The sequence below is a fragment of the Polyodon spathula genome, chromosome 11 (assembly GCF_017654505.1).
Source record: "Polyodon spathula isolate WHYD16114869_AA chromosome 11, ASM1765450v1, whole genome shotgun sequence".
Lineage (NCBI taxonomy): Eukaryota > Metazoa > Chordata > Actinopteri > Acipenseriformes > Polyodontidae > Polyodon > Polyodon spathula.
The window spans coordinates 15,376,507-15,392,657 of record NC_054544.1 but is presented as its reverse complement, the minus strand read 5'-3'; the positions used below and the strand labels follow the sequence as shown (position 1 = coordinate 15,392,657).

At 38.3% G+C, this 16,151-nt stretch overlaps 1 protein-coding gene across 1 annotated transcript in view; it reads right to left on the bottom strand.

The window, feature by feature from the left end:
* Nucleotides 1–16,151, bottom strand: part of ttn.1 (titin, tandem duplicate 1) — a 172,421-nt gene that overhangs the window by 145,446 nt on the left and 10,824 nt on the right. The window contains exons 21-40 of the mRNA XM_041263764.1: nt 15,721–15,929; nt 15,443–15,607; nt 15,175–15,343; nt 13,357–15,050; nt 12,838–13,119; nt 12,408–12,674; nt 12,016–12,288; nt 11,672–11,935; nt 11,325–11,585; nt 10,674–10,934; nt 10,210–10,473; nt 9,847–10,107; nt 9,278–9,538; nt 8,921–9,181; nt 8,667–8,808; nt 4,563–4,731; nt 4,214–4,445; nt 1,877–2,161; nt 1,671–1,757; nt 722–1,099 (exon numbers count right to left, since the gene is read on the bottom strand). Coding sequence (XP_041119698.1) covers nt 722–1,099; nt 1,671–1,757; nt 1,877–2,161; nt 4,214–4,445; nt 4,563–4,731; nt 8,667–8,808; nt 8,921–9,181; nt 9,278–9,538; nt 9,847–10,107; nt 10,210–10,473; nt 10,674–10,934; nt 11,325–11,585; nt 11,672–11,935; nt 12,016–12,288; nt 12,408–12,674; nt 12,838–13,119; nt 13,357–15,050; nt 15,175–15,343; nt 15,443–15,607; nt 15,721–15,929 — 6,185 coding nt within the window. The remainder of the gene's footprint in view (nt 1–721; nt 1,100–1,670; nt 1,758–1,876; nt 2,162–4,213; nt 4,446–4,562; nt 4,732–8,666; nt 8,809–8,920; nt 9,182–9,277; nt 9,539–9,846; nt 10,108–10,209; nt 10,474–10,673; nt 10,935–11,324; nt 11,586–11,671; nt 11,936–12,015; nt 12,289–12,407; nt 12,675–12,837; nt 13,120–13,356; nt 15,051–15,174; nt 15,344–15,442; nt 15,608–15,720; nt 15,930–16,151) is intronic.

Genomic DNA, 16,151 nt, shown 5'->3' with positions numbered 1-16,151 from the left:
ACAACTGTATTCATAGGAGGGCTCCTCCACAGATCTGAATTCCTCTGAATAAGTTTCAGTTTGCTTTGAGATCATTGGAGATTCAACATGAGCCTCTGATATGGTCTGAGAGGTGACTATTTCCTTTATGGCTTTTCCAGTACTTGATATGCTTTGCCTATCTATGGTTTTCACTATATGAGTAGTAAAAGACAGGAAATTAAGCATTGCTCAGCAGGTAAAGACAAGAGCTCAAGTTGCTAAGGTTGCACTATACATGTCAAATGGATGAGTCAACAGATAAAGTTGCAATGCATGATCTGTGATATGAGTGAAGAATGAATGGTGGACGAAGATATATTTTTCATGGCACGACGCTGAGCATCTTCTTGACAGAACCATGAAGAGTATGACGATGAAGAACGAAACAGTGCACAGAAATGATGACATTAACCCTTAAACCACACGCTTACAATAAATAAGACAGTTATTTTTTTTACAGAATTAAGAACTAAAAAAACAAATTTTTTTGAGATGTTAAGTGATGTTAAACTGTGAAAATTTGTGAAAAATATAATGTGTTTTTTTTTCCAGTGATGTTTTAGGGTTAACAATGGCATTTATTTAGCACAGCACTTCATGACGACAAGACATTACGCCAAAAAATCCAGAGAATTAATATTGGTGAATTACTTGTGAGACATGAAAAACTACTTTCCGTCAAACAATAAATTGATTTTACCTTCTGCAGACACTTCAAGTGTAGCTGTGCAAGTTGCTTCTCCAGCACTATTGCATGCCTTGCAAGAGTACTGTCCAGCATGCTCAGTGTAAGCATCAACAATAATGAGTGTGGCTGTATTTGTTATTTCATCGAAATGAAACACCACATTTTTGGTTGGCTGTATTAATCGTTGATTGTGAAACCAACGGATTTCCGGTTTCGGCATGCCAGAGACATGTGCATAAAATCTGGCCACTTCCCCATGTGACACCATGCAGCTCGCAATAGGCTGAATGAAAGTAGGCCTTTGGCCAAGGGGTTCCTTCTTAACACTTGCAACACTTGTAGAAACATGCCATTGAGTGTTGGATGTAAATTCTTCTACTTTTTTAAGTCCTGAAAAGAAGTATGCCACTATTCAATTGCATGGCATCAAACATATTTTTATAATAATAATAATAATAATAATCATCATCATCATCATCATCATCATCATCATCTATTGAATATGTAATCCTTTAGTTCCCAAAAATTTGAACTTTCGTTCCCAAGATCACTTATTTATGTTAGCCAATCAATTTTGAAAATACAACTCTCAATCATCTATGATAATATCGCTGTCATGTCTTTTAAGGAATAGTGGTACATCCACTGCTCTAACTGAGCATTAACTTCTATGTATATTACATAGAAGCAAAAGCTGAATAAACAAAACATACCCACGCACTAAGACAGTTGTTATTTGTGCAGTCATTATGTATTTTAGTCTCCGATATCTCACTGCTTACTTAAATTCTTTCAAATAGTCACATTTTTTATTATTTCTGAAATATTTGTATGCTGTAGGTAAAAAGTAAGCAACATCCAGTTTTAACAGTATCTAAAACAGACACATGTTACATTAAAAGTAACAAGAACAGTGAACCCCTTTCCTCATTTCCGTAAGACACTTGTATTGAAAACATACCTTCAGATTGCACTTCAGTAGTTGAGGCATCTTGAGTTGCAGCTATGGCAGGAGTAGCCATTTCCTCGGGGGAAACAACCTCTGCAACTGAAAATAAAGAAAAAAAAGCACAATTAATTGTCTTGTTTACTTGAACACATTACAATACAAAAAGCACAGTGCAGAGACAGCCTGACAGATAAATAAAATAAAAGACAGATATTTACCTTCAACATTGAGCGATGCTGAGGTAGTTGCAACACCATAATCGTTTTTGGCTTCACAAGTGTATGTGGCCGCATCTTCAGGGCAAACTTCAATCAGCAGAAGAGTATACTCTTCTCCGTCATGTAGGAATTTGCATTTGAAGCCTGCAGAGAGCTTCTGGTCATTCTTATACCAGGAAACCTGGGGCTCAGGTTTGCCACGCACCATGGCACAGAAGCGTGCAGGTTTACCACAGTCGATTGTTAAGGGTTTCAGCTCTTGCACAATCTGTGGCATCTCAGGAACTAAAATATAAAGCAAACAATCCCTTAGAAAGTTGATTTACTGCATATTCATTAAACAAGGCAATTAAGAAATGCCCCTCATGTTACTGTCTAGTTTGAGAGTGTATTCATTCTAGGAGTTAGACACATTTTCCTTCATATGTTCTAAACCATGCATTCAACCATCACGAACACAAAAATAAAAATTGCTGACATACACAGGCACGCACACACACACACTATTTCTATAGGCACTATATATACACACACAGCCTATAGAAAGTCTACATTTTCACCTTTTGTTGCCTTATAGCCTGGAATTAAAATGCATTATTTTTTTTCCATTTATCTATACATCTTACCCCACAACTTCCAAGTGAAAAAAAATATTCTAAAATTTTGTAGAAAATTAATTAAAAATAAAAACTGAAATATCTTGGTTGGATAAGTGTCCACCCGCTTGTAATAGCAATCCTAAATTAGCTCAGGTGTAACCAATCGCCTTCAAAATCACACACCAAGTTAAGTGGCCTCCACCTGTGTTAAATTGTAGTGATTCACATAATTTCAGGATAAATTCAGCAGTTCCTGTAGGTTCCCTCTGCTGGGTAGTGAATTTCAATGCAAAGACTCAACCATGAGCACCAAGGTGCTTTCAAAGAACTCTTGGACAAAGTTGTTGAAAGGTACAGATCAGGGGATGGGTATAAAAAAATTATCAAAAGGCCTTGAATATCTCTTGGAACATGGCCAAGACGATTAATAAGAAGTGAAAGGTGTACGGTACCACCAAGGCCCTGCCTAGATCGAGCAAGAAGGAGACTAATCAGAGAGGCTACCAAGAGGCCAATGGCAACTTTGCAAGAGCTACGGGATTTTATGGCCAAGACTAGTGAAAGTGTGCATGTGACAATAATATCCCAAGCACTCCACAAATCTGGCCTGTATGGTAGGGTGGCAAGAAGGAAGCCATTACTCAAGAAAGCCCACCTTGAATCCTGTTTGAAGTATGCAAAACACTCAGGAGATTATGTAACCATGTGGCAAAAAGTTTTGTGGTCTGACAAAACTAAAATGGAACTTTCTGGCCTAAATGCAAAGCGTTATGTTTGGCGCATCACCCAAAGAACACCATCCCTACTGTGAAGCATGGTGGTGGCAGCATCATATTATGGGGATGTTTCTCATCGGCAGGGACTGGGGTACTTGTCAGGATAGAAGGGAAAATTAATGGAGCAAAGTACAGAGAAGTCCTTGAGGAAAACCTGCTGCCCTCTGCAAGAAAGCTGAAACTGGGACGGAAGTTCACCTTTCAGCATGACAACGACCCAAAGCTCACAGTCAAAGTTACACTAGAATGGCAAAGGAACAAAAAGGTAAATGTCCTTGAGTGGCCCAGTCAGAGCCTCAACCTAAATCCAATCGAAAATTTGTGGCATGATTTGAAGTTTGCTGTCCATCAACGTTCCCCAAGGAACTTGACAGAGCTTGAACAGTTTTTTGTAAAGAATGGTCAAATATTGCCAAATCTAGGTGTGCAAAGTTGATAGAGACCTATCCAAATAGACTTACAGTGGTAATTGCTGCCAAAGGTGACTCCATCAAGTATTAACTCAAGGGGGTGGAGACTTATCCAATTATGATCTTTCAGTTTTGTATTTTTAATATATATATATTTTTTCTCAATAAAAACTTTGTTCCCCTTAAGAGTGTGGAGTATGGTGTGTAGATAAGTGGAAAAAAATCCTCATTTAAATGCACTAAACTCTGAGGCACTGACACAATAAAATGTGAACAAAGTTCAAGGGGGTGTAGAATTTCTATAGGCACTATATATATATATATATATATATATATATATATATATATATATATATATATATATATATATACACACACACACACACACACACACACACACACACACACACACACACATGCACAACACTCAATGATGTCAGTGTTGTCATTAAATAAAAAAAACAATAACCTGGAAATAGAAAATAAAATCTATTAAGACTGTACAGCTTTGACAAATAAGATTTTTTTTTTTTTTTTCCTTTACATACTCACCGTTAACATGAAGTGTCACCACACTTCTGTTTTTTCCTGCCACAAAGGTGTATTCACCAGCATCACTGTGTATGGTTTCTGTGATAGTTATACGATGAGTTTTTCGAATGACAACATATTTGAACCTTTCCTGAACCTGGAAGTTAATTTCCACTCCATCCTTGAGCCAACAAGCCTCTGCATCATCCTCATTCACTTCAAATTCAACTACAGCTCTCTGTCGTTCAAAAACCTATTACCAAAAAGAATGAGAAAAAAAAATATTGAATTTTTATATTCAATACTATTGCACCTGCAAAGATTGTGGTTATTTTCCATTCCATTAGGTGAAAAAGTGAAATAATCTTACTGTGATGTCTTTTTCAGCAGGCTCAGATATCTTAATGTCACGACCTTCTACTGTAAGATGTGCAGTGGACATATTCCCTCCTGCTACAACTGAGTATTCCCCAGCATCAGACATGTGCACAGTGGAAATCATTAGACGATGTATAAATTTCTCTGTTGAAACTCTAAACCTGCAGAAAAAATGTTAAAGCAAATTTAGGATTGTATTAGACTGAAATACAGTACTTTGACATTTACCATAGGCAACCCATATTTCTTTATCCATTTATATTATATCTGAATAATTATATATATATATATATATATATATATATATATATATAGATATATATATATATTATATATATTTATTTATTATTTATTTATTTATTTATTAGAAGACACCCTTATCCAGGGCGACTTACAATTGTTACAAGTTATCACAGTACATAGCATCACATTATAAAACATCACATTACAGAATATCATACAGATGAGAGCAGATATGAAAGTACAATAAAATCAATTAATGTAAGAGCAAAATTAAACATACAGTAACTATAAGAGCGAATTCGACTAAGTGCAGTTAAACCTTACAGTAACGATTTGCTTATATGAGTAAAATCCAGTAAGAACATATAGTAAGTACGATAACATGTAGTAAGTACAGATACCTATAAAAGTATAATCAAATAGAAGACATAGTAAGTAGTTATAAGTAGGAGCAGTAGTTGAATGCAGCAAGGTATGGAGCAGTTCAGTGCAAGTACAATCTGATGCAAGTACTGGTACAAGTGGGTGCCATATAGTCTAGCATGGTCGAGAGTTATAGTGTTTACAGACGAACAGCTATGTCTTGAACAGGTATGACTTGAGGAGGCACCGGACGGTGGTCAGGAACTAAAATGTGAACAAGATTCAAGGGGGTGTAGAATTTCTATAGGCACTATATATATATATATATATATATATATATATATATATATATATATATATATATATATATATATATATATTATATTCAGCGAAAAAAGGCACTTTACAGAGCATTAAAAAAGGACCAAAAAGAAAGTACGCAGAAAGAGTACACAGAACTGCAAACGCAAGTCAAAAAGGAAGTTAGAAAGGCCAAGAGAGAAATAGAAATGAACATTGCTAAGGGAGCTAAAACCAATTCCAAAATGTTTTTCCAATATTACAACAGCAAGCGAACATTCAAAGAGGAGATTAAATGTTTAAGAGATACAAATGGCAAAATCGTAGATGAAGAAAAAAAAATAGCAAATATATTAAATGATTACTTTTCACAAGTTTTTACAAAGGAAGATACTGACAACATGCCCCACATGTCATCCAGTTCCTATCCAGTTTTAAATAACTTTAGCATAACTGAGGCAGAAGTGCTAAAGGGACTAGGAGCTCTTAAAATAAACAAATCCCCTGGGCCGGATGAGATCCTCCCAGTAGTACTCAAAGAAATGAAAGAAGTAATTTACAAACCGCTAACCAAGATCATGCAGCAGTCTCTTGACACAGGGGTGGTACCTTGGTGGTACCAGGTAACTACAGACCAGTAAGCCTGACTTCTATTATATGCAAACTTATGGAAACTATAATAAGATCCAAAATGGAAAATTACCTATATGGTAACAGGGTCCTGGGAGACAGTCAACATGGTTTTAGGAAAGAGAGATCGTGTCTAACTAACTTGCTTGATTTTTTTGAGGATGCAACATCGATAATGGATAATTGCAAAGCATATGACATGGTTTATTTAGATTTCCAGAAAGCTTTTGACAAAGTCCCGCACAAAAGATTAATTCTCAAACTGAACGCAGTTGGGATTCAAGGAAACACATGTACATGGATTAGGGAGTGGTTAACATGTAGAAAACAGAAAGTACTGATTAGAGGAAAAACCTCAGAATGGAGTGTGGTAACCAGTGGTGTACCACAGGGATCAGTATTAGGTCCTCTGCTATTCCTAATCTACATTAATGATTTAGATTCTGGTATAGTAAGCAAACTTGTTAAATTTGCAGACGACACAAAAGTAGGAGGAGTGGCAAACACTGTTGCAGCAGCAAAGGTCATTCAAAATGATCTAGACAAGATTCAGAACTGGGCAGACACATGGCAAATGACATTTAATAGAGAAAAATGTAAGGTACTGCACGCAGGAAATAAAAATGTACATTATAAATATCATATGGGAGATACTGAAATTGGAGAAGGAATCTATGAAAAAGACCTAGGAGTTTTTGTTGACTCAGAAATGTCTTCATCTAGACAATGTGGGGAAGCTATAAAAAAGGCTAACAAGATGCTCGGATACATTGTGAAAAGTGTTGAATTTAAATCAAGGGAAGTAATGTTAAAACTGTACAATGCACTAGTAAGACCTCATCTTGAATATTGTGTGCAGTTCTGGTCACCTCACTATAAAAAAGATATTGCTGCTCTAGAAAGAGTGCAAAGAAGAGCGACCAGAATTATTCCGGGCTTAAAAGGCATGTCATATGCAGACAGGCTAAAAGAATTGAATCTGTTCAGTCTTGAACAAAGAAGACTACGTGGCGACCTAATTCAAGCATTCAAAATTCTAAAAGGTATTGACAGTGTCGACCCAAGGGACTTTTTCAGCCTGAAAAAAGAAACAAGAACCAGGGGTCACAAATGGAGATTAGACAAAGGGGCATTCAGAACAGAAAATAGGAGACACTTTTTTACACAGAGAATTGTGAGGGTCTGGAATCAACTCCCCAGTAATGTTGTTGAAGCTGACACCCTGGGATCCTTCAAGAAGCTGCCTGATGAGATTTTGGGATCAATAAGCTACTAACAACCAAACGAGTTGAATGGCCTCCTCTCGTTTGTAAACTTTCTTATGTTCTTCTTATGTTCTTAACTGAGCAGTCCTGATAACCGCAGTTGTGTCGTTCCACCACTGAGGGGCAAGGGTGGAGAAGGAGCAGGCTCTGGAAGCAGGGAAGCGGGGGGGGGGGGGGGGTTGGGTACAGCTAGTCTGCCATAGGTGAAGGAGCAGAGAGGGTGAGTGGGGGTGTAGGAAGAAATGATAGTCCGGAGATAGGAGGGAGCAGAATGGTCAAGACAGCGATAGGCGAGTACAAGAGTTTTGAATTGGATGCGAGCAGTGAAGTGATACGAGAAGCCGTGGGAAGAGACGAGGTGACCCAGGGAGTGGTTGTAGAGAGAAAACAGGACTGAGCCTTGGGGGGCACCAGTCGAAAGGGGGGAGAAGGAGGAAAAGAAGGGTAGAATAGTAGGGGTTGCAGAGCGTGGTGGGGAGGGAGTGAGCAGAGGACAAGGTATGGGTGGGGAAGGAGGCAAGGTAGTGAAGAGTTTACAGATGTCTGAGATTTTGGAGAAGAAGAAGGAGGAAAAGTCATCAGCCATGATGAAAGAAGGTGGGGGGGGGCTAGGAGGGAGGAGAAGGTAGAGAAAAGTTTACGAAGATTGTTAGTGGAGGACTGAATAACAGAAGTAGGAGTGTTTTGCAGAGATGAGTGTAGAAGAGATGGAAGCGAGGAGCAAGCAAAATAGATCCAGTTCGGTATGAGCCAAGTGGAGCACGGACGAGAGCCAGGGCTCGGGTGGGGAGAGGCAGGCAGGTCGACAGGTGAGAGGGCAAAGGGAGTTGAGGCAGGAGGTGAAGGAGGAGAATAGGGTGGAGGTAGCTGAGTCTACAGAGAGCTGGGAGGAGTCGACAAAGGGGAGGTGTGAGAGGGCAGCAGAGGAGAAGACAGAGGGGGAGTGGGAACAGAGGTTTTGACGGAAGGTGACAGAGGTGGTTGGCGAGCAGGAAGGGAAGGGAGCATCAGAGAAGGAGATAAAGTAAAGGTCAGAGATGTCGAGAGGAGTGACCGAGAGGGCAGGGACAACAAGCAGTCCCAGGTGAAGACAAGGTCCAGTTGACGGCCCACTGAGTAATGGGGGGTGACGAGGAGAGACAGAAGGCAAAGGAGTGGAGAAGGGGGAGAAATCCAGCAGAGTGGATGTGGTTGAAAAGGTGGATGTTGAAGTCCCCTAGTAAAACAACAGGGATGGATGGAGAGGGGTTGGGGGAAGAGGAGGAAGTCAAGCTCATCAAGAAAGTGAGTATTACCTTTCAGAGAGCACAAGTTCTTGGCCACCTTTCATCCACTGTACAACAACGTTAGGTTCTGAGACCTCGCATTCAAAGGTGGCTTTCTTCTTCTCAACAACTTTGATGTCCTTAATTGGTTTTCTAAATTCAATAAGACGGGCTAAAGAAAAGAAAGAAAAAAGAAAGAATGAAAACAAATCCATTCAGTAAGCCAACATTTTAAGAAATAATAAAATTATGAGTTTCAGTTACAAAGCGACTAATATTTTTACCTTCCACATATAAAGTGGCAGACGTTACAGATGACCCTGCAACAAAAGTGTACTCTGCAGCATCCCCAAAGTGAATGTTGCGGATAGAGAGTGTGTGGTTCTGTTGTTTGGACTTGATTTGGCACCTGTCTGTTGATTTGATCTCAACACCATTCTTCAACCACTTGCAGGTGATACCTTCATAATTTACATTGACCTCAAAGGTTATGGTGTCTTTCTCTTGTGCATGGAGGTCTTTCATCATTGAGGTAATTAGGATTGCTGAAAAAGGAAAGAAAATGGTTTGATTTGAATCTTTGCAGAAACAGTTTAAAAAAGATGAATGAGTTATACATCGGGTTAGGTTGAATGACTTACGATTCACTGTCAGTGTTGCGGAGACCTTGTCGTTTCCACAGATAAAAGTGTACTCTGCAGAATCTTCAGTGCTTGTGTTCATGATTAACAGCTGATGAACTTTGCCCTGAACTGATATTCTGAATTTCTCACTCATTTCAATCTCAACTCCATTTTGCAGCCACAGAGCAGGGACATTAAAGTGGGATACTTCACACTCAAAGGTTGCAACCTTTGTCTCGGGAATCTCAATGTTCTTCATAGTCTTAGTGATGCGCAAAGCTGAAAACAAAATATTTTTGTAAATGTTTCTGGTAAGGTAAATATCTCCCTGTCTAGCTATGTGTACTTAACACAAATCTACTTGGTAGACAAGAATATTTAAATGTAGTGACAAAAATGCAAAAACATGCACCACAGCCCAATTCAGTAAAACATTTTTTAATGGGAAATAAAATATTCATAAGCAGGCTGCGATGTCAAATTTCAGTTCAAGTAATACATTATCACTCCATTTAGCTCCCTTTTATCCTGCTACTTTTCATGTAATTGGTACAGGAAAACAGATTGGTATATGAAAATAAACTTACCTTCAACACACAGTCTTGCTTTGCATTCCAGATGTCCCACAAGGGCTGTATAATCCCCAGCGTCCTCAGGGGTAACGTTTTGAATGATCAGTTTATGGGCTTTCCTTTCTGACATCATCTTAAATTTGTCACTTGCTTTAACTTCTGCGTTATTGAACATCCATGTAACGGGCACATTGTCATGAGACAGGCTCAGTTCAAAGGAAACTGTTGCATCTACTAAAGAAGTGACATCTTTTGGCTTCTTAACAATCTTAATAGCTAAAAGAGGGGAAACAAAGAAAGAAATGTTAAAGACAAAAAAAGCAAAGTGCCACAATCTATTCTTTCTTCATATGTTTCATTTTGTAATGTATAACTTACTCTCTACATGTAGCCTGGCATTGGCTCCCAGTTTTCCCAGTTTAAAACTATAGACAGACTCATCTTGTGTGGTGCTGTTTTTAATCTTCAGAGTGTGCACAGTGCCAACAATGCTTATGTCATACTTGTCACTTGATTGAAGTTCAACCCCGTTTTTAATCCACTGAGAACCTTTCACATCGGGATGGGTGAGCTCCAAACTGAAAACAGCTTCCTGAGTTTCTGTCACAGTCTGATTCTTTAGAGTCTTCTTAATTTTGACAGCTGATAAATAGAAAGTATGAGTTATATATACAGTAATACTAACTTTGTTTAAAATAGAAGTTCTCCAGTGTGGTCTTTTTTACAATAAAATGCAATTTAGGTAAATTACTTGTTCATACCTAATATTGCCTCTAATTCCACACAAATACCTTTGTATATGACTGCACTATAATAAATAAATAACTTTTCCTGTGCCATACCTTCAATTTTTAGTTTAGCTGATGTCTTCGAGGTTGCAACCTGGTAGGCGTATTCACCAATATCATCTGGTTTGCTTATCTCAATAATGAGACGTCTTTTGGCTCCGTCTGATTCACTTCTTATAATATCACTAAACTCAACTGGTTTGCCATCCTTGAACCACTTGCCATCTGAATCGGGGTTAGCCACCTCACATTCAAAAACAGCAGTCTGGGATTCAGCTACAGTGACATCCTCGAGTGGTTTGCTAATGGCACCACCTAGAGGGGTAAATAGTTAATTACATAATAATTATCTACAGAGACAAGTTTTTATTATCAGCTTTAGTTGAAAATATGATATTAGATGTTATTGAACTAACACACTTCAAACAACAGCCAATTGGCCTGGAAAATTAATGTACATGCAATATAAAATGATATGTAATTTATAATTATAACAAGCATACTGTATGAAATAAGTTTGATTACAAAAAGTCTGATAATAATGTTAACACATAAGAATATACCCAATGTTGCTTGTAGGTGCAGCAAATATAGAATAGTTACCTGAACCTTTCCACTTTTTCATACAGAATGTTTGATGTTAATCTTTTATTTTTTTTTATTTTTTTTTTTACCAAACAGAAAAATAGCTTGAATTAGTCTTACCTGATACTGTAAGTTTTGCAGTCGATGTTTGCTCACCAGCTGAAAATGTGTATTCTCCTTCCTCGTCTTTCATTACATTGTTAACAGTCAATGTGTAGTGTTTGTCCTTTGCTTCAATCTTGTACTTGGGACCAGCTTTGAGGGGGTTGTTCTTAAGCATCCATACTGCATCAATGCCAGGATGCGACAGCTCCGCATTAAAGGTAACATTTTGAGTTTCTGTGCATACCTGATCTTCCAGCCCTTTAATAATCTTAATTCCTTTAAAAAATAATAATACATTAGTATTTTTATTTTAAAGAACTTCTTATAGAGAACAAAATATAAAAATCATGAAAAAAACTCACTTTCAATTGACATAGTGCAGCGTGATTCAACTTTGCCAATCACCAGTCTGTATTGCCCTTCATCAGAGGCAAACGCTCTGGTGAACGATAAACGTTGCTTTGCTCCTTTAGCTACAGTTTGGATTCTGTCGTTTGGTGTTATCTGCTGGTCATTTAGAAACCATTTAACTGAAGATATATCTGGAGCTGAGACTTTGGCTTCAAGAACTGCCTTTGTTCCCTCAACAGCATTTACATCCTTCAAAGGGATCACAAAATCGATACCTGAAGACAAAAACAGTGCAATGTCATTCAAGAAATTCAGTTTTGAAAATGGAAAATAAATAAAAAGAGCTCTGACTTACTCTGAATAGTCAGTCGTCCTGATGTTGAAAGGTCATGTCCAGTCACTACAAAAGAGTAGACACCAGCATCTCCCCTGGTTGCATCCTCAATTAACAGCATGTGAGATTGTTTGTCAATCACAATGTGCACACGTTCACTTGGCTGGATTGGTTGACCAGACACCATCCATGTGCCTTCTACGTTTTCTTGAGTGAATTTAACTTCGAGTTGGGCAATATCACCTTCACAGACAGTTTTGTCAGCAAGACCTTGCATCATTGTGACAGGGCGTACTGAAAATAAAATCCAAAAATATGTCAAATCTCATGCATAATAATTTCAAATTGTAGCACTTTCTTAATTCTTCCATGAATAATGTACCAGTACTTTCATATAAGTGATAATAACTTACACTTCATTTTCAGTGTGGAAGTTGTCTTCATGTCACCAACTACAAAGCTGTACTGTCCCTGGTCTTCTTTTGTAACATCTTTCACAGTAAGGCTGTGACGACCACGGCGAGAAGCAATTACGTATTTGCTGCTTGCTTTAATCTCAACATCCCCAAAGTACCATGTCCCTTTGGCATCTTCCCGGGTAACAAGGCATTCAAGTTCCCCTGAGTAGGATTCAGGTACTTCAATATTCTCCAGTTTCTTGATAATCTCAAGTGGAGCACCTATAAAACAAATATAATTTTGTCACCACTGATCACAACAGGCTACAAGAGCAGTGAAAAGATAAATAAATGAGATAGACCAGCATATATTTAAATTACAAAATATTAAAGATGGATGGCTGAGTTTATGATTATTTTACTGGGAGAAAATGGTTTTGTTTACCTTCAACAATAAGACTAGCAGAAGTCTTCACGTGTTCTTCTTCTACTAGGGCACAGGAATACTCTGCAGAATCTCTCATATCAATGCTCAACACCGAAAGAAAATGGACCTTTCTGTCAGAATGCATCCTGTATTTGTCACCAGAAAAAATCTCCACATTGTTTTTCAGCCATTTAACTTTGACAAATGGCTCAGATGTTTCACACTCAAAAGTTGCCATGGTGTCTTTCTCTTTGGAATTAACATCTTTCAACTCTTCAGTGAAGGTAATCACTAGTTTGGCTGTAAATTAAAAAAAATAAATTACCAACTAAATATCATGAAACTGGATTTAACTTAATATAATAATATATTAATATATATATATATATATATATATATATATATATATATATATATATATATATATATATATATATATATATATATATATATATACCTTAATTCCATTAGCTGTTACTTATATTACCTATACAGATATTGTGCATACAACAAGACTTTGGAGACATTTTTCCTTACCTTGTACAAGCAAGAATGCATGACTTGAAGTTTCTCCAGCAATGTTGACGGCTTTAATCATGATGCTGGCAGAGTCTTCAGCCGTCACATCTCTAATTACTAATTCACAAACATTATCTTCAGGCCAGAACCAGTAGATACGTTCAGTTTTCTCAAGCTGTACACCGTTCTTGAACCATTGGCACTCAGGTTCAGGTTTTCCTACCACTCTAGCACGGAAATGAGCCTCATCTGCTTGAGAAACAGTCTGGCTCTGGATACGTTCCAGGATTTTGGGAGCCTCCATGCTTGGTGACAGCTCAACCCTGACTGGCCTGATAGTTGGGATGGTCACTGTGCCCTCTGGAAAAGGTTCTTTCTTTTCTTCCTCGGGTATTGCTTTGATCCTGTGAAGAAGTTCTTCCTTCCTCTTCCTCAGCATGTCTTCATAGGATTCATCTTTTCTCCGTGACTTCAGCTCTACAGCTGTGATAGCTTCATAGTATCCTTCTTCCTGCCTGCGTTTAAATTTACTTCGGAGCTCTTCTGTTTCCTCTGTTTCTTTTTCATGAGTAACTCTCTCAGTTTTCCTAAGTTTCACAACTTCTTTACTCTGTGGGGCTTCAGGTGGCCTTTCTACTTTTACTACTTCAAATGGCACCCTTCCATGCTCTGGTTGTGAGCCTTCAACTTTCGGTTCAGGGGCACGACGCAGAACAGACCTGAAGTCTTCTCTTTGTTTAGTCTCGAGCTTCACAGTGTGCTCCACAACACCCTCTGGGTTTTCTGCTGTCACTTTGACTTCACCTGAATCGTATGATTTGCAATCAACAATTTCAAGGTAATAGATGCCATCATAGCGAAGCCTAAAACGCTTGCTTTTACGTATAAGCTGTCCATTGAGGTACCAGTTGACCTTTGGCTGAGGATACCCTGTGACTCGGCAGCGATATCTTGCAGTCTCACCTTCAAGTACCCTTGCAGAATCAGGTAACAAGACTATTTCAGGCTTTGACTTTTCTGAAATTTCGTCTGTGACTCCTACAAGTACACCTTCGTGAGCAATTCTTTCAAGCTCTTCAATCCGCTGCATTCCTTTCCTGCCTTCTGGCAACTGAGTCTCTTCAACAAGACTCTTTTCATCTTTGACTATCAGGGTTGCTGAAGTCTGATCAACTCCATACTTGTTAGTTGCTCTGCAGGTGATTACACCACTATCTCTAGAATATGCTACTTCATAGTCAAGACTGCAGTAACCAAACTCATTAATCATACGGAGCCTGTTGGCTGCTTCTAAAGGCTTGCCATCATGCAGCCATTCAACCACCATTGTTGGGTCTCCAATGGGAGTCAGTCTGCATTCAAAGTGTGCAGGTCCAAAACGCTTCATCCTCACAGAAGTAAGCTTCTTTTTGAAGTGTGGCTTCTGCTGTTTTTCCTTGTCATATAAGTCACCCTCTTCCCATTGCTCCTGTCCGTAACGCATATGAAGAGGCTCCAGCTCAGGTGCTGATATCTCTTTGGCTTTGTATGTTCCCTTTGGAATAATTAATCTCCTTTCTGGTTCAGGTTCTGCAAATTCTACTTCCACATTGACTTTGCATCTTGTTGTGTCACGGCCAGCCCTGTTGATGGCTGTTGCTGTGTACCACGCAGTGTCAGCATTAGCTGCTGATGAAATTTTAAAGGATGCTTCGCCTTTATTGCCTTCAATTCTAATTTAAAGAAGAAGAAAAAAAATCACCAAATCATACAGTATTACTTTAAATATTTACTATTACCTCTGTTTGCCTTTGGATACTCAGGTTAAGCATATTAATTGTACAGTAAGAAACTTACTTTATGTTTGGATATTTGTGTGGAGAGATGATATCACTGTTTTTCAGCCACACAATGTCAGGATTTGGGTTTCCAATAGCTTTGACAGCCATCTCAACTAAAGTGCCTTCTTTAACACTCAGGTTCTTCAGCTTTTCCACAAACTGGGGTCTCACTAGGTTTTCCTTCGCTGTAACAATAATAATAAAAAAGATAGGTCAGTAAACAAACTTCCATGTGAGTAACAAGAATACTGTACAAGTGTGATTTCATGAGGTGTGTACACTACCTTCCACAGTAAGGGTCATGGAAATAGATGTTTTGCCAGCTCTGTTCTGAGCAACTACAGTCCATTCCCCAGAGTCATGAGGCATGGCAGGAACAATGATCATTGACTGTGTACCATCTTCCTTAACCACAATTTTATGGGTGTAATCATTAATCACTTGTTGGCCTACGAAGTGGAACACAGAATTAGTGTAATATTACATAAAAGTTCAATTGTACGGCTCAATTAAAGTAGTTTTCATGCCTTGTATTAATAATAGTTAAGTAGAGGATTCTCACCATTATGGAACCAGTAGGTCTCAGGCATAGGTCTGCCAACAACTTTCAAGTCAAATCGTGCAGTTTGACCCTCAGCACACTTAAAGGATGAGGGTTTCAAGACAAAAACAGGTTTGTACAGTCTCTCCAGCTGGCCCTGGTCTGTTTCATCCAGTCTGCGTGCTGGAGAACGGCCTGGAGAGCGGCTAGGAGATCGTGGGGAGACAGAGCTAAAAGGGAACAACCACAACAAAATAATTAGAATCAGCACCAATACCAACAATACTGATACTAATACCACTACGATAATAATAATAATAATAATAATAATAATAATAATAATAATAATAATAATAATAATAATAAATTACCAAAACATCAGTCTATAATAAATGTTAAGGAGGTACAATTAAACCAGTATTGCTGGTTACATGTAATAGTGCCACAGACTT